We start from the raw sequence: 18,816 nt of genomic DNA on the forward strand, positions 1-18,816 counted from the left end.
GTCACTCTCTCTTAGCCTAACATACCTCACAATGTGGTTGTGAGCATAAAATAGAGGAAAGAGAAATTGTATATGGTGCCCTGAGTTCCTTGGAGGAAATGTGAGGTATTAATGTTGAGGTAGCCCTCCAGCAGCTAAAGGGGGTTGGAGTGGCTCCGAACAGGTTCACACTTTTGTACAGAACAGGCACGGTAGACAAAAGAAGTATGTTGGTTCTCATTTATTTTTAAAGTGGACAGCCCCTTAGGAATTCTAAGACTCTGGAATTACAACTCAATAAAAGTTGGATATATTGCTCTGATTCAGTGCGATAAAAGTGCCAGAATGACCTGCCAGAAATGGCAATTGGTGAATTGCAGGCGTATCTGCAGCTGCTACCTCAGAACAGGACTGGCTGGCTTTGGATTAATAGTGTATTCTGGAGGCTTTTATCTGATAATTTCCTTCCATTTTGGGTCACAGATGACTAGAAATGTACCGTGTCCAATAACTCTCACCTGAATCTTTTTGGAGGATAATGATTTAGTTGCGGAGCAGAAGTCAGACCATTGGGCATCAAGTTCTCTATTCCATAGTTGTATGTATATTTGTGATAACATGTTTGAAATATCTTTTGATACTTTTAAAGGGTGCAAGTTTAAGAAATGACAAAATCCACCTGTTGTAGAATTGGGGCTTCTGAAATGGATGAAGCATCCCTAGCGTGCCCTCTCCCACAAATCCCAAAAGCCTTAAAAATAAACTAGCCCAATGCTTTTGTTGGATTTTTCTCTACATACAGGTTAGTCACATACTTTGCTCCTTCTGTTTGTGTAGGCCAGGACTGTAATCTAGAGAAGGCATGAGGGAACATGCTCCCCCTTGCTGTAGACCCTATTATCTCCAGGGTCTGCAGCTCAGGAAAGTGTGCCTCCACATCACCATGACCGCCATGGTTTTCCAGCTTTCAGAATATTCCCTCATTGCCCTTTACAACTCAGTGGATGGGGGACTGGTACAAATTTGTAGTACAGTCCCTAATAGAGCAATCCAGGATGTTTCATGCCTGCATGTAGAGGAAGGAGCACCTAGCACTGAAGAAATTGACTAGGTGGTAGGAGCTGCAGTGGCTAGGCGGATGAATGATGCAGATTTGCCAGGGCTGAGAGTCGCTGCCATCAGCTGCTGAATTTGTGGGCAGGATGGACCTGTGGGAATTCGTACAGTTTGAGGAAGTGCAATCATCCTTGGTGGAATAGTGCTGTAATCCTGCCTTAAATTCCTCTGAGGCAGGAGCGGGGAAAGCTTTTTCAGCCAGAGGGGTCACCTTCTCTTATAGACGCACTTCCAAGGTAAACATGCCAGGGGTGGGTGGGGCCACATGCAAAAGGCGAAGCAATGGTTGTGGCTCTTACCTTTGTACATAGTCTGTGTTAAAAGTCAGGAGGTTCTGCACATATACTCAGCTCTCCATCCTTCATCCAGGCAAGCATTTGAGGAGAGTGCAGAGCAGGAATGGTGAATGATGTGACCTGGAGAGAGATGTGGCTTGAGGAGATAGCACCTGATAGCAGAATTCACGTTGTGGCAAGGATTCCTGCTTTACTTTTCAAAGGTGTTAAAAGCTTCTGTTGTAGACAGTGCCCAGTATCTGTCCTCCATTTCTGTTTTAACAGTTTTATTATTTGGGGGATTCAACCCTGAAATTTTCCCAACGGCGTTTCAGTATTATTTCCTAGCATTTACGGGATTAACCACAGCCTTTAGTGCAACACTGTTTCCACTTCTCTGAAGTGTTTGCTTTTCTTTGAGTCTTGCATCTGACCTCTCACTGCTTTTAGGGCACACTCTGTTCAGGAGATAATTGTACGCACCAGCGGTACGGTTAGGACTTTTGTAACAGGTTTTATTATGGGTTGCACAACTATGTAAACTTTCCGGATGACTGGAGGGTAGCAAGTATGAAAATGACGCTCATTCATATGCTGCAGGGCAACTTTGTGTTCTCCAAGGTGAGATGATGAGCGATAAAAGCAAAGCCATTAATTCTCTCTTAGATACGGGAACAGGAAAGAGTGAGATTGTTTGGAAGGTTGTGGAGGAAACGGTATAAATTTCTGTGCAGAGGGGGTTGTGTCATGTGGGATTCCCAGAGATCAGCTCCCATGGTTACAATACTAACTTCTGGTATCCAACCCTTTAAAATAATTGTCAATCTAGGTCCTCGTTTTGCTTTTTACCTTAGTAGGAGCAGGAGCTCAACACAAGAGCCAGCAGTTAGGACTGGGTGACTGGTTTACCAGCTCAGCACTTTCTAGTTCTTTGGAGATTACCTGTGAGAGTCCACACCTGAAAAGGATTGATAAAACTGTATTAAGTAAATGGTACTTACTTCTTTCACTAAGAAAGAGACCATAAACCAACTGGTTCAAAAGTTGTATGGGGGGGGGCATGTGTGCAGAGGACAGGCCTTTTAGTTGAAGGGCTTGCTGATCCAAGTCCACTTTAAAGATAAGGAATCCTAAGAAGGGATTGCAGAGGCCTTGAGGTGCCCATCAGTATTCAACCATCTGCAGAGAAAGCCCACAGGAATCCTGGCCAGTGTTCCCCACTATAGTGAGATGCATTGTACTACTATTTAGAGTAATTATGCCTGAATTTTCATCTGTACACACCCTGCCTTTTTTTGCATAACTTTTATCCTCCCATATAAATGGCCACCCTAACTCACATTGTTCCATTCTTTGTTTAAGCATGGACTTTAACAAAATGGATAGAAGAACATCCATTTATGGCTGCTTATAATGAATGGTGCATCTGGTGTTTCAGAATGGGGTGGGAACTGTTGTAATGTACGAAGAGACATTTGCAATGCTGAACTCAGAAGATTCCAGAGTTCCCCTGGTCCAGATCAAGCCCATTGCAAATCAGAAGCCCAGTATTGGTACAGTCCCTGCTTTAGAATGGGCTTGCTGCCAGCTCACTCTTCCTGGTGCCTCCTTTCCTTTTGCAAGCAATTTTATCATTGGAAAGGGTTTGGGAGGGGGGAGGGGTGGCTAACAATGAAGGGCTTTGTAGGTCCCAACAGCCATGCTTTAAGGCGTTTTTCTAGGTCTTCACGTTTGCCAGTCTCTGGTGCTCTTCCCTGCCACACTCTGCAGAGGCAAATTTGGGAAGGGGAGGGAGCGACAGCAGAGGCTAGTAGGAAGCTCCCAAAGGTAAGCCCATTTTATGGACTTAGAGAACAATCATTTAGCATGTGCTAGCTTGGCTCCTTTGGGGACACCAACCTAATTTTGTGACACAAGAGGAGGAGTTTGCTCATATTCTGCTAACAAATAGCTTCCTACATCCTGCAATGGAGGAAAAGCACTAAACTCCTCCAACCAGAACATGTTTATTGCACAGGCCATATTTTAGCTGGCTTTGAAACAGTGTGCATGAAATGCAAATGACGTTTTTAGCTGGTTGTTCAGGTCGACTAAGGCTGCTTTGTAAATAACTCATGGTCTGCAATAAGTTTGTTTCTCTTCATAGGTCCAGTATTTTTTCAACATCTTGGACAACTAACTAGAGACAGCAGAATTACGGGGCATACAAAAAACAAGCCACAGGATGGAAGATGTGTGTTTATTCATTTATTGACCAATGTTTTAACCTGACTGAAATACAAGATCAACAAGAGCACTGTATTTTCCTGGCTATTACATATGTTAGAACATAGAGGTTTGCACTTTAGACAACATTTAACACCAGTTGATGGGGGTAACTGCATTGCTTTTCATAAAGTTCAAAATAAAGATTTATTTTCAAACATGTGGCTTTGGTTTATTTTTATACATTACACTTTTTTTCTTGCAGAAAAAAAATAAAATTGTACAACTGCATAAATATAAAATTCTTCCACCATGGAAATGGTTAAAACATTCAATAAAGACAGCACCACTGCATATGATGCCTCTAGCAGGAAAAGAAAATATACAAAGCAAGATAATTATTCCTGTCACTGATGAGAGTGATAGGCCGACTCAGATCTCTCACACAACTTCAGAACGGGTGTGGGGAGAGGGGGAGTAGAGAGAGATAGAAAGACAACATTCGCTAAAAAGCACAATACATAATCACCTACGCTCCTTAGCGTTGCTTCAAAGTCTAGGTAATTTTCCCAGCCACCACACTAAATAAAGTCCTAAGGCTACAGGGAGGAAGGGGGAGAGGCTCTATGGAGTGCTGCTGAATAATCTCACAAGTGGGCCTTTACCATTTTAAAAACGAACAAAAATATAATAATTAAAAGTACCATGCCAGTTTTAGTCCCACTGAGTATTTACACCTTGGACAGCAAATATTTGCTCACAGAAAGTAGAAAACAGGTACAATAATACATGGCTTGAAAAATGATCGGAGTAATGCACCTATAGTACTGTACACTAAATAAAACTCACAAGGCAGCAATATTTAGGGGGCAGAAACACTGCTTACTACAAGTCAGTTATGGAATAATTTACAGTAGAAATGGGCATGTCCCAAGGCTCAATTCTGTGTTTGTTTTGTTTTTGTCATTTACAGTAGAATAAATATCTTTGTTGCTATTGCTACACTTTTAAGTTTACATTCTAACCTAGTTAAATGCAGAAAGCTAGTGTAAAGCATATAGATTACGTGTAGGTCCCATACGTATGACAGTTTTGTTCAAGACTAGTAGGTTTTTGTCTTTTTTATACTTTTTTAAATGGCTAAGAGGAGAGAGAAGAAAGAAACTGTGCTTGCGATCAGCTGCTTTTTATGTCAAATTTCAAATCAAAACGTCCCTGGAAACGATCCTTGTCACTGTAGTAGATGTTCTGACCATAGACCTTGCACTCGACACGCACTTCCATATCATACGTCAGGTTGGTGAACTGCACGGCCACAAGGGGCTGCTGGTATTTGGGCTGGAGGAGCTTGCCGTAATACGGATAGTACTGAAGAGGAAAGCCGCCGTAGCCACCCATGCCATAATATTCCACGGTGCCAATTTTGTCAATGTCTTCCTCTTTCTGAAGGAATGAATGAAAGGGAGAAGTCACTTGCAAATTCCGCATTCTGCATGCTCTGCGTACCATATTTTTATTGTTCACTTTTCGGTCATGACTTAAAGCTCACATTTTGAAAAACAGACTGTCCCACTGAAAAGTCACTTTGAGTTTTCTATGTACCTTTCCAGCACACTTGAGTGATTGCAACTGTGGAATGAGTGATGGATAATGTCACCTTAGATGGATTGCCTTGGCCTCACTTGCAGCATGCCAGAAGATCCAGCGATGGCCACTTCCACAGCGATGGAAGAACCACTCCCCATGTCATGAGGAATGCATGAAGGAATGGGCAAGTGGGGTCACTGCCACTGTCCTTGCTCCAAACTTTCTAGCATTCAGTTGAACAACTGGAATCTATACACTGACAACTCTGCAACTGGGAATCCTGTCTTTCCAGGGTTCCCAGTTGTGGAAAAGCAAGCCTTCCTTGTGTACACAAACATGCAGCTGAACACACCAGAGAGGACCATGTTGCGTTTCTGCCCTTCTTGAGAGATTCCAAGAAACACCTGGTTGGCCACTGAAGGAAATAAAATAGCCTGGACTAGACTGTCCAATCCAACAGCACTCTTCTGTGTTCAGCATTCCATCCCTTTCAGAATGTGCTAATAGCCCTATTCAGGAATTATGATGGCGTGTTAACTGAATACTTGAGGGATGGCTGCAGTGATGAGCACACCAGCTCCACCCTCTCAGTTCTTGTTCCACTGCACAAGTTGGAGGACAATCTGAAGCAGGGAGCCTCTTGTTCTTGTGGAAGCCCCACACGTTTCTGAACACTGATTTCCCAGGATTATAAAAAGCAGGTGGGGCCCCTACAAGTACTTGCTTGAGTCAGTAGCCCTCCCAACTCATGCAGAGTGACAAGAACAACAAAGTAGAGCTAGCACACATGTTCCCACAGCCCCACTCCCCATTCTCAGCATTTACATAACATGCCATCTCAAGATCTTGTAGCTAGTACACAAGTGTGGCAACTGGAATCAAGTTGTGAGGTTGGGTTAGGTGTTTTCAGGGTGAGGTTTGTTTCTGCCTTTTACCCAGCACACGCTTTTTCTACACCGACCCATTCTGCATTTCTTTCTCTGCCCCTCTCCCTCCATCTCTCTCTTTTCCACATGCTAGAGAGGGACAGTGTTTAGTGATCTCACTCCAACTTCTGTTGGGCAGAGAAGAGGAGAGATTTTGACTTGGTTTGGCTTCAACTGAAGGACATTCTCTCATGACAGGAGCTGTCGACACTTCTGGTATCAGGTCTCTGCTCCTAACGGAAAAACAAAGGGCTGGGCTCTCTCTGTTGGGTGTTGTTTGAGTCTCTACTTTTAGAAAAAGCAACAGCTGTTTTATCTTGGTATAGAGTGATACTGCTTTGCTTGGGCAGACAGTGAACCACTCAAAGCAAGTAAGAGGAGAGATGGCAAGGGAGTCCATTTAAAAGCTAACATGCATGCAGATAACATATAGGAGAGCAAACATAGGAAGGTGCCTTATACCAAGTCAAGTAATTGCTCAGCCTGGTTTAGTATTGCTGACACTGACTGTCCAGGATTTCAGGTCTGTTCAGGTTCCTATCTTCAAATGGAGATGTCACCTGGGACCTTTTGAAAGCAAAGCTCTAGCACTGAGCAAGCACCTTTCTCTATCAGCAAAGTACTCTGCTCAGCAACCTGCATTCATTTCACTGTATGACTTGACCAGGGTTTCCTGCCATGATGAATGCTTGTTACACAAGTGCTAGGTATTCATAAGTCCACCCATTTCCAGATTTCCAGAGCTAGGGTGCGACTACAGAGAAGGGCCTCTAGTTGCCACCTGCCTCACCTCTGATGGTGGCAGTCTTCAAGGGAGATCATAATGTATGGTCATGTGGATATAGAGGCAGCAATCCTTCAGGTCTCCCAGGTCCAAGCCATACAGTATAAGGGCTTCAAAAGCATCACTGTGAATGAGGCACCCAGATGTAGGGCAGAAGCCAATGCAGCTGCTCAAGGACTGGTGAGATAGGATCCCAATTTAGAGCCAAGCAGTTGTATATTTGAACTAACTGCAGCCTCTGGTCAGTCATCAAGGGCAGCCCCATCTACAACAAATTACGGTAAGAACTTGAGCTATTTTACCTTAGCAGCGCAGTGAACAGGAATGATATGAGGGTTGAATCTTGCCTTCACCTCAGGTGGGACGGAGTCATTGAGTGGAGGCTAAGAGGAAAACAAGCACATTACAAACGGTTTAAACCAACTTAAAAACCCTTGCTAAAAGACAAACTCCTTTCTCCAATAAGTGTATTTCCCAAATATACCCTCCAGAAGCCAATTAAGATGGTCAAGTGCCTATCAGTTTGGAAGTGAAATGGGGCAAACTAAAAATAAAATAGCAGCCCTACGTATACGGAGGACTCCCTAGGGATGCAGAAGTATATGTTTGTAAATTAATAGAAAACAAAAGTCTGCAGAACCTGCATGGAGAGAAAAAAATATCAGAGAAGCCCACCTCACAGGGTTGTTGTGAGGATAAAATGGGGAGGTGAGACCCATGCACACCACCTCAAAATCCTTAGAAGAAAAGGTGGTAACTAAAATAAATAAAGTATTTCCCTCACTTGTGCTTTTCTAATCCGAAAACTACTTTAAAAACTAACAAAGGCTGTTATTTATTTATTTGAGCTCTTCTTTGCCATATAGGGGAAGGCTAGTAGAGGAAGAGCTGGGTCCACAGTCTCAAATCACAGCCAACGTAAGCATGATTTTCCGTCAATGGACAAATAGCTCCAAATACTGCTCACAGACCCAGAGTGAAGCAAATGAAAAAATATCCAGGAAAAGTTTGAGAATCCTCTTAAGTGCTACATGGCTGGTCTAGTATGCATTCCTCCTCACCACCACTTGCCAGTGAAAAGTAAGTTTGGCTTCCTGGCAAAAAGGCATACGATCAGTATTTTAAAAGCCAGCGGGGCCTCAAGTCTAGTGGTCACCCCATTGTGTGCTGAGAAGATGAACAGTTTTTCCACTGGTAAGAAGAGTCCAAGCAGCCACCAGGTGTTTATTTGAGATCAGTGGCAGAGACGAGAAAATGGAAAGTACCGTATTTTCCTGTGTATTAGACAAGATTTTTTTTTACTCAAAAATCGTGTCAAAAAACTGGGATAGTGGAATGGGAGTGGGGGAGAGAAGCGGCGCGCCCACCAGCCAGCCAGTTTGCGGGAGCGCAACTTTCCTTGATGCAGCAGCGATCAGGAAAAGATATAGGGAGTGTTTCCTGCCCACAGCTGCATGTGGGGAGAAGCTCAACAACTTTGGGCCATCTCCCCTCATTTTCTTAAAATTGAGTCCCCCAAAATAGGGGGGGTCTTATACATGGGGGCATCTTATTGATGGAAAAATATGGTAGATATAGGCAATCTTGTAGCAGCTAAGACAATCAAAGACTCCCCCAGCACCCTCCTTTTTCCTATGTGGTCATGCTACCAATTCCCACTTTTTCTCACTCCCTTCCTTTAAAAAGAGGAATAGCAGCACTTGCCTTCGGTATGAAGCCCATAATCCTGTTGAGTTTGATGAGGACACATGGTTTGCCTTCTTTGTAACCAAAGGTGGGGTCAATTATCCCAGAGCAGTTCTCCAGCCAGGAGCGAAGGAACCTGCAAGATGGCTTCTTGCCCAGGCTGGGGTCAATAGGAGCTTCACCTTTGTGGGTGGCAGGTTCAGCTGGAGGTGGAGAGTGGGGGAGAAAAAGAAAAAGCTTGGTTATATGCATTTTGGCCAGCTTGCCACAATCCTCAGTCTTCACTGGGATATTAAACCTTAAAGGCTCCAACTAAAAGTGTCCTACACCTGCTTCATATTATGAGACAGTGTAATAATTTTGCATGGGAAGCATCCATCTAGCCTGAAGGAAAACTTCTGATAATGAAAAATTGAATATTTCCCAATGTGCACTTATTTTTCCTGCTTTAATCTAACTGGTTGCAGCTGCCAGGTACACAGCCTGCACAGCCTGCAGACAGATTCCATGAATGTACGCCAAGTGACATGTGCAGTATTGATCATGCCAGTTTCCTAGATCATGGTGTGTTTAAAAAGGATTGAATGCACGAGCTAACTGCTTGGGAATCACAGGAGCTCTGTCTCATTTCAGAGAGGCCTGTCACATGTCTACCAGATCCTACAGAGAACAGGGCTCCTTTGCCTTTAATAGTTATTCTATGAAGGTCACAGGACATGGGCTGTTATGTTAATCCTACAGTGCCTTCCAGATGTACACTGGAGACTTTGGCTCCGTACATGATATACCTTGAAATTCAAAACAAATTGTTTTCCTTGCAGAATTCTGGGTGCTGTGGCATACGCCTCACAGAGTTACAATTCCCAGCAACCCTTAAGAAAGTACAGTGCCCAAAATCCCTTGGGGGAAAGAATGTCCTTTACAGATATATTGTGTACACAGCCCAGGGGTTTACCAGCGCCATCAAGCTAAGATGGTGCAGCAAACAAAATTACAGTGGTACCTCGGGTTACATATGCTTCAGGTTACATACTCCACTAACCCAGAAATAACACTTCAGGTTAAGAACTTTGCTTCAGTATAAGAACAGAATCGTGCTCTGGCAGCACAGCGGCAGCGGGAGGTCCCATTAGCTAAAGTGGTGCTTCAGGTTAAGAACAGTTTCAGGTTAAGAACGGACCTCCAGAACGAATTAAGTATGTAACCAGAGGTACCACTGTACTGTTCCCAAACGCTACCATGGAAGGACTTCTCCTCTAGTTTTAAAACTGAAAGGGGTTTATTTTAGGTGCACAATTCTCAACAGATGAGGCTGGTTTGCCTGAGCAGGCACCAAGCGGACAAGGTAACAGCTCATGTCTAACCCCTCTCAGGCAAGCTTTGTGCTAGCAAGTCTTGTGCAAGCAGGCAGAGTGCTGACTCAGCCCCCTCAGCTGAGCAAGGCGTGGACAGTTCTGTGGTACGCAGACCCACCATCTCTTATAAAATGGGAACCAGAGAAGATCTGGAATCTGGGTTGCCACCAGACAGGATGGAAAGCTCTGGGGTAAGCAATTCCCAGGAAAGGAGCAGTGGGCAAGAAGGGGAAGGACTACCTTTCCCCCCGCACCCACCAATTTTGCCCTGCAGTTGCCTCCCCTCAGTTGTTCCCCTATAAACTGTGGCAAACATGTCTGGACCCCTAACTAGGGTTGAGGGTCCCCAAACCTACCTAGTATTTGGATCCCTCAATCCAAAACACACTGAGCATTACTAGCTAGGTGGTCTCCTTTGCTTCTTACAGCCTGATCTTTTCAGTTGCTGTGTTGGCAAATATATAATGAATCTATAGCAAAACTGCACACAACAGTAGGGTTCTGGTGCCTCCAGCCAACCCAAAACATTACACATCAGTGCTATCGTACCAACCACCACCAGGGGCTAAGGAAATCCAGGGTATTTGGTGACGTTATTTCAAGCCATCTTGGCTTCAGCAGAGCCAGGATTACTGAAGCATGAGGAGATAGTTACAGCTGGGATCATAACAACAACAACAACAACAATTTTTATTATTTATACCCCCCCCCCCATTTGAGTTTCCCCAGCCACTCTGGGCGGCTCACAGCACATATGGTGGACAGGGAATCAACTGAGTTATTCGCTTAAATAAAAGGGAGTTCCCTTTTTCCGAGTGGGACTGGAAAAACTACTGGCAAGGGTCACTAGGCACCAGCAGCACTTTAGATGGACCAGACTAAAAGCAAATACATTCGAAAGAAAAGTTATGTGCAAATAAAATCTACTCACTGGCACAAGACTCAAGCTCAAAATCTGTATCTTGCTCCGGATTAAACTCATAAGCCTTCAGAAATGTATCCATGGGCCTCGTGTACTTCTCATATGTGTTTTTATCAGTGGGGTTGAAGGAAATCTCCATTTTAAATACCTGGGGAATAGCTGACAGTCCTGGAAAGGGAAAAGAGCAATCATATAACACAGAGACACACAGACCAAAGACAACTGATTTGTATCGTATTGTGCTTGCCCCACCACGAAAAGGATCACATCCAAACTTTCCTTATGCAGCAATGAACCAGAATAATTTTGGAACATATATAGGTGCAGAATATGAAATGCTGAAATTGTCACCTTCCTCACCCACCAAAACAAAGAAAGCAGACTTTGGTACTTACTGACACAAGGCTTTTTATTTTAGCGCTATTTGTTTGGAAGTAAAATACTTCATGAGCTTGAAAAATCTACAAGCTCTTTAAATTCAGAAATACCGTGTTCTGAAATTCTAAACTTAAGAACTACCTTTAAACAAATTAAAAAGTACAATTTTATTCTCTCCACGTCTCTGCAGAATTTAAAGGTTCATCAAATGGAGAGGCTCATCGAACTCCCTCCTCATATGGCACTAGAGAGTTGCAGCATTTTCCTGGAGTGCACAGAGGACTGCGCATTGGCTGTGCATATACTCCGAATAACATAAAAAACCCAGGGTGTTTCTGGCCAGGGGCTCATGTTCCTGAGTCAAGATTGCACAATTCACAAGGTTTCTCAAAGCACATCAGGGACTCCCTAAGTTTCTGATTTCCTCTATGGCCTTAGTTGTCTGTCCCCAGAATTTCAATGCACAGCAGGCTCCATCCACTCTTCATCCACTTATGTGAAAAAGAAAGAAAACAAACCCTTATAAGCAGCTTTTTTTATTCCCCACTACACTCACCAGGGGCAAAGCAGCTTCAGGTTTGACAGATCGGATTTGGACCCGAATAAGAAATTGAATCAAAACGACACAGAGTTGCCCTGAAACAGATGAAGCTGCTTACAGAAATAATGCAATTCTTGTTGTCACTTCACACCCCTAACACAAAGGGGCGCCTTTCCCAAAAGCCCAAATGTTTAGTCCGTATAAGAGCTCCAGATGTAGGATTTCACCTAGGGAGACCCTACCCACAATAAAGCGCTCCTGTATTGTACATCATTCCAGAGATCCTACAGGTGAGACGATGTGCCTGAGTTACCATGAAGGGCATCAGATTTCCAGAAGGACCCTTCACAAGCAGCTGGTTTTTCGAAGATGGGGCAATGGAGAACCAGGCTGGATCTAGACATGTCAAAGAAGTGTTTCAGTGAAACGCATTGTAAACTTTGTATGAGAAATCGGGCTAGCAAAAACGGAACTCCACAACGCCAGCTGGTGTCACAGTGTTAGAATGCATAAACAACACATATAAAGTGTTCTTTTTTTGCCAATGTAGCTGAGTCTCCAGTCTCTTTCCCTTTATTTCACTGAAGGGGTTTCTGGGAAGGGAAGCTGTCACTTGTTTTTGCGGCACCCACAAGTCACGTCAGCCACACATTTGCCATGGCCCAGGCAAGCCAGTTTTGAGTAAAGCCTGACAGTCGATCCTTGTTATGTTGTACAGCTTACAAGCTGCAGAACAAAAGGTATATTTACAGGTCTGTAAAATCCTAGGAGGGAAAACTGCACATGCATTGCTCCACCATGTTAAGTACCCAAATAGGAAGAGATTCGGGTGCACAGACTCCTTACTACATCAAAGGCAGCAGCTCTATCCGGGCATTCATTAATCATGGCAGATAATGAAAGTGCGGTGAAGGGAGGCAGGATACACTCCTGACTTACATAGATTTGAATGAACTCCCCTCTGCCCCTGCACTAGAACATCCTTAAACTATTAGCTAAGATCACTGAACATACAAGATGCAGTGATGACCACTGACTTACACGACTTCAAAAGGAGATCAAATTTATGCAGGATAAAGCTATCAGAAACTACTTGTCATCATGGCCATATTCTAGCTCCTGGTTGGCAACACATTATACCAGCCTTCCCCCACATGGTGCCTCCCAGATGTTTCGGATGATGACTCCCAACACCCCTGATTTTTGACCATGCTGGCTGGGGATGACTGATCCCTGTGCTCTGCAGGTCGGGGCCACTTGCATGGACCACCACATCAGGAGGTCTATTCTGTATGATGTAAGAATTTGAACTTTGGTGTGGAGGCACCCATCTTTAGGAATTTTATCCCCATCCCCTGTGCATTACACATCAGACAAGTGTTGCCTCTACTGTCTATCAAAGGCCTTTATCTTTCAGCATACTTTCGTGGAGGTTTTTATCTCAGTCTTCCCCTGCATTGGACTAGAAACTATTTATATATGTTTTGTTGCTGGTGTTAAATTGTTTCTGGATGCTTCATGGGAAGCAATTCATCAATGATGAAAAAAAATAACAACTCAACACATGAATTTAGGCATCTTAGGAACAGTCTGCATAAACTGCATTCAGCTCGCATGAAAATCTCCAATTCAGTTGGGCCCTTCCCTGAGCCACACAGCTCACAATGGTGTCCCACAGGCACAGCTCACTACTGGTGAGAAAGAGGCAAGGGAGAATTACAAATAGTGACAGGAAGAGGCCCGCTGTTGGAATGCAAAATATTCAGCTATCATGCCACTCCACGCTCATTTCATTGAACTAGCCCTGCATTTGCTTTGTGGGTCAGATTAGGGTGGGGTGGTCCACGAGCAGCAAAAACTGAACACAATAAAAATATGTTCTTATTCTAAAATAAGTTCTGTTTCTTTTTTTTGGGGGGGGGAGTAGAGGCAAGGAGAAGGGAGGGAATGGAAGATGATATCTGCAAGGGACAGATACATGTCGCTATCCCATACAAATGAATCCATTCCACATGTTTGTTCTCCCATAAAGTTCAGGTGGAGTTTTAATTGAATTACCCAATGCTTGCTTGATATCGATACTGAAAGTAATGGGAGATGAAGTTCATGCTGCTTCGCTGACTGCCACACGCTGAGTTTGCTATGGCACAAGCTCCGTTTCCCTTTGGCACATCCAACTTAGATCCGGCAGCCAAGACCTTTTCCAGACAGTGCCATTATATAGTAGTTGTTTCTATAACCAGGCTGGGCTCTCGGTTCTCTTTCTGCTATGTCTCTTCCTCTCCTACCCCAGAATTCAGCAGGTTCAACAAAATAATTGGAAGAATTTAATGTAATTGGGCCTGAAACACAGACAAAGTTTTATCCTTTATATGCCAGTTGAATACCAATTGCTGGAAGCCACAGGAGGGGAATGTGCTCTTGTCCTCGGGTCCTGTTTGTGAGCTCCCCTTTACAGCATCTGGTTGGCTACTTAGGATGCTGTACTAGATGAGCCATTGGCCTGATCCAGCAGGCTTTTCTTATGTTCTTATCCTATGAGAGATTCCCAGGTAGGGGAATGAGTCGTAAAATCTGGGGTGACCCAAGAATGGTTTGGTGGACTGTTAAGGGTACAGCTGTTTTACAACCAAGTTCTCCGTGCTCAGACAGACTGTCCCTACTGTTCTGCAGTAGCCCAGTTTGTGCAACATGGTAAACCATAGTTAAATACTTTACCATAAAAGCAGATTTCACTCCTCATCTGGGATGGGCAAGGGCAACGTGTCATGACCCCTGGCTCAGTATTCTGTCCAAACAGGGTATAGCATTTCGCTCAAAGAAATCGTCACAACTTGTAAGTAAAAAAAGAAACATTGACTTCATTTCATGGCTTGTTGGGAGAAAAGCAACCCATGATCTGGATGCAATGCTAAATCAGGGGGTCATGGCTAGGGGAGTCATCTGTGCATTCACTTTAAAAAAAAAAAAAACCCCACACATTAAAAATCAGTATGGAAGGATAACTGCATCATGAAACAACAGTCAAGTTAAACAATATGCAGGTAGCAAATAGTAGTTTAAAGTTGTAGTTCTGGGGGGGGGGGAATGGTATAATTTGCTTTGCAGGGCTTTTATTTGCCAGCATTGGGATTTCTTAGTTAGAATCATACAGCTTTCACACAAACCCAGCACACATTTTCTTCTCAGTTAGCATTTTAGACCCCCAAACTGCCCCCCAACCATGGACCACTTGAAAATGGCTCATATTTCTGCCTGTTGTAGCAATTTTAGTGCAATATGCTAGTTGCTGTATGATTTCTAGTTGCATTACGATTTTACTGTAGTTTATTGCATTACAATCTGAATTTCACAGAATTAAAAATACAACAAAATACAATATAAGTAGTTTAAAAAAATAGCAATATAATTAAATATCAATAAGAATATTTAAAATGGACATGCTGCAGACCACCTGGATGAAGCTCATGAGTTTGGGGACCCCTGCCCTAGGCCTTACACATATTAAGTGTAGATCTGTATTCACTTTGGGGTGTTGTGGGTGACGACTCAAAAGTTTAAAATTCTTATGCAGTGAAATCCTATGCACATTTGCCTAGAAGTTAGTCTCACAGCATTCCATGGGGCTTACTTCCTTGTCACTGTAAGCACTGCTGCCTAAATTGTTTATCACAGCCATCCACCACCCCAATATACATTCTGTTTTCTGACTATCTTAAATTTGGCCTCCATAATAAAATCAGTTCTTATGCCAGAGTTCATTCTCATCCCTGGAAGATTAATGATGGTAGTCAAGGGCTAAAACAATTTGTTGATCAACTATTCCCAGCTCTGCCTCAGGTCCATTACATTTCCCCCCTGTAGTTGAAATTCTTGCACGTGCAAGATTTTTTCTGCTGAGTGGTGTGGCTGCCTATTCCATATAAATGTCACAGGAAGAACACTCGTGCCACAGTTCAGACATTACAGCAGCACACATGTTTTTCCTAGTAAACATGGATTAGTGCAGCACTGGAAAGATCAGTCCATGAAAAGGCTCGCACATTACAAAGAAATTGCTTGCACCTTACTATTCTAAAAACAGAAACGCCATTTGTCTATACAGGCTATTTGAGAACTAAACAGAAATCTTTCATTAATTCTTAAGATACAATCCAACATACCCACACAAAGGGCTTAATTTATTTCCACCTTTACTTTCCACAGCTTTGCACTGCATGCCTACCTCTCCAAAATAAATAAATGTGTCCTGGCTCTTGCTAAAGGGCAAACAAGAATAATTCCTTCCAACAGCCCTGCCCTTCTCAGTAACCTTAGACCAACAATGCAATGTGGGCATGTACAACAGGAAGCAGGAGGAGATAGGCACCCAAATGCTACTAAAGAATTCAGGAAATAAACATCGTGCCAGTAGCTCACACTTACCAAAGGCAAGTCCAGCTGGCAGCCGCTTAAGGCACCCACTGGGACCCTGCAGACCACAGGGATGAAAGCAGATTTGTTTGGTTTGCTGCTATTCTGAGGGCTGGATTCATGAAGAAAAGGCATGCGCTACAGTCCTAACTAGAGTGGATCACTTTAAACTACTGGGTATTAGAGAACTGTGTTAAAAGCTTCCTGCATGTGGAAAAGCTACCACATTAGGGATGAGCACTGTTAGTCAAGCTTCGTCCGAGTGTGTTTGAATGAGGATCCTGCAGTAGAGACCATTCACTAGGTTTCCCCTTTGAAACAAGAGTATTTCCTTTCTCCCCAGTGTAGCATTTGTTCCCAGAACCATCTGAGTCATAAATCAAATGAAGTGGAAAGTTTCCAGTGTGATGCTTGGTTTCTAAAAAAGCAGATTGCATTAACTGACAAGCAGGAAAAGATTGGTTGCAAATAAAGTCAGCAGATAGAGAATAATGTTAAAGCAGTCCTATGAACAAAATAGATAGGTTAGGTTTAACCTGATAAAGATAAGACTGGCAAAATTATTGCCTAGATATTCATATGAATTGCTATCAAGCTGGCCAAAGTTCTGCATCATTACCCAATTGCATAGTCAACATTGAGGGTCATGATTAATGCATGTCCCCTCGATTACCATGGCTTACTTCCAAGTATGATGAACTCTGGACCCAACTCATTGCATTTATTTATTTATTTATTTATAACGTCCATACCCTCACCTTTCCATTAAAACACCAGAATATGGCTTACAGTGATAAAAATCAAGGCAAAATACTTTTTTTAAAAAAAAGGTGAGGGAGATCAGGAGGCAACAAAAGTTCGACTGAAATCTTGGAAAGTTTAACAAGGTCAGCCATACAGCAGGTTCTGAGATTTATCTGGTGAAAGGTTACAGCTGTTTGTATTCCATCAAAGAGAATCAAGAAGAGCCGGTTATGGATACACCTCCTAAGAAAGCGAGCTTAATATCCATGGTGGAATTAACTGTTCAGTTACAACTGGTTACATACAGGATTCCACCTTCTTTCCAAATGTGGTAGCCCCTTTCGCCATCATTACTGCTAATAATTACTGAGCCAAATAACTGTGTATATGCCAGCAGTCGTGCAAAGTGTCAGCGTATGAGACACACTGTGAGCAGTTCTGAGACCCCGACAACATGTTTCCTTGGCAACAGGTGGACTGGTTGCCATTTTAAAATATGGACTTCTTTACGCATTGCAAACAGACCCCAGCCCAACTGCCCAAATATTCCGAAAACTTGCTTGGGTCAGCATGCCTTTTAAAAATCCAGACTGCTGGACTTTGAATTATGAGCAGCAGGGCAGCAGTGCCTAGACAAGGTCTGAGAACTTCCACCCCACAGGAAAAGGGGAAGCAGTAACACGTTGCTGATTGAGAGGTAGGAAGTGGTGACTAGCTTTAGTCTGGGCATGTGCCTCCCAGAACATGCACTCATCACAGCTCTTAGGAGCAAGGTAGCCATAGTATGGAATATAACTGAAGAGTTGGAAGGGACCTCGAGGATCATCTAGTCCAGTGTTTTTCAACCTTTTTTGGGCAAAGGCACACTTGTTTCATGAAAAAAATCACGAGGCACACCACCATTAGAAAATGTTAAAAATTTTAACTCTGTGCCTATATTGACTATATATAAAGTAATTCTCTTGAATAGGAATCAAATAAACACAATTTTTCCCACGGCACACCAGGCAACATCTCGCGGCACACTAGTGTGCCGCGGAACAGTGGTTGAAAAACACTGATCTAGTCCAACCCCCTGCAATTCAGGAATATGCGCATAGCTGTCAACTTTTCCCTTTTCTTAAGGGAAATTCCCTTATTCCGAATAGGATTCCTCGCAAGAAAAGGGAAAAGTTGACAGCTATGAATATGCAGGTGGCCCATACAGGGATCGATCCTGCAACCTAGGTGTTATCAGCACCACACGCTAACCAACTGAGCAAACCAGGCTATATTCTAATCTAAGAGGGATAGCAAGATGTCCTGGGCTGAAAATAATAAGCATGTCAGTCTTCTCATTATTAAAAGAGCACAAGGGTAAAGAGAGGAATTAAATACCACAGCTGAACTGTACACCTACAAACTGAAATTAGCAAGCCCTGAAGTTACTAAGGGAAGGAAGTCCTCTCCACACCAGGACCATCAACTCCACAGCTGTGCAGAAGCACCAAGTTCTATGGCCCCACCTTCCATTTTTGTTCACTAGGACATTCGGCCAATCTTGCCAGGTGGTCTAGAGAGGCACAGATCCTGGCATGATGCCTTCAGCTCAGGGAGCTGGACAAGAGTCACAGACTCAAATAACTCATCAAAACCCAGCAAGTCTACATTTGGCACTAGACAGAGTTGTTTCCCCCCGTAGTTTAGCCAAGAGCACAGCAAGGAGCCAATTGAAGGGGCACAAATTGTTTTTAGACACAGAAAGCTATGTGGTTCTGCCAATTTAATAAAATAGGGATTAACACCATGATAGCTCCCAAAAAACGAGCAGCGAGGATAAGCTCAGGTCCAGTTTTTTAGAGCCCAGAGCAGGGTGCACTTGGCAGTGGTCCCTCATCAATATTGATTGCCCCTGCAATGCTCAAT

General features: G+C 43.4%; 2 protein-coding genes across 3 annotated transcripts in view; one reads left to right on the forward strand and one right to left on the reverse strand.

The window, feature by feature from the left end:
- Nucleotides 1–3,793, forward strand: part of NME7 (NME/NM23 family member 7) — a 70,290-nt gene extending 66,497 nt beyond the window's left edge. For both annotated transcript variants that reach the window (XM_033146589.1, XM_033146590.1), the window contains exon 12: nucleotides 3,517–3,793. In XM_033146589.1, the coding sequence (XP_033002480.1) occupies nucleotides 3,517–3,549 (33 nt within the window). In that variant the 3' untranslated portion in view covers nucleotides 3,550–3,793. The remainder of the gene's footprint in view (nucleotides 1–3,516) is intronic.
- The window catches only part of ATP1B1 (ATPase Na+/K+ transporting subunit beta 1), a 31,586-nt gene continuing 16,374 nt past the window's right edge, over nucleotides 3,605–18,816 (reverse strand). The window contains exons 3-6 of the mRNA XM_033146591.1: nucleotides 10,845–11,003; nucleotides 8,577–8,761; nucleotides 7,175–7,255; nucleotides 3,605–5,018 (exon numbers count right to left, since the gene is read on the reverse strand). Of these exons, the coding sequence (XP_033002482.1) occupies nucleotides 4,752–5,018; nucleotides 7,175–7,255; nucleotides 8,577–8,761; nucleotides 10,845–11,003 (692 nt within the window). The 3' untranslated portion in view covers nucleotides 3,605–4,751. The remainder of the gene's footprint in view (nucleotides 5,019–7,174; nucleotides 7,256–8,576; nucleotides 8,762–10,844; nucleotides 11,004–18,816) is intronic.

Source organism: Lacerta agilis, chromosome 4 (genome assembly GCF_009819535.1).
Source record: "Lacerta agilis isolate rLacAgi1 chromosome 4, rLacAgi1.pri, whole genome shotgun sequence".
In the NCBI taxonomy this organism is placed as follows: Eukaryota; Metazoa; Chordata; class Lepidosauria; order Squamata; family Lacertidae; genus Lacerta; species Lacerta agilis.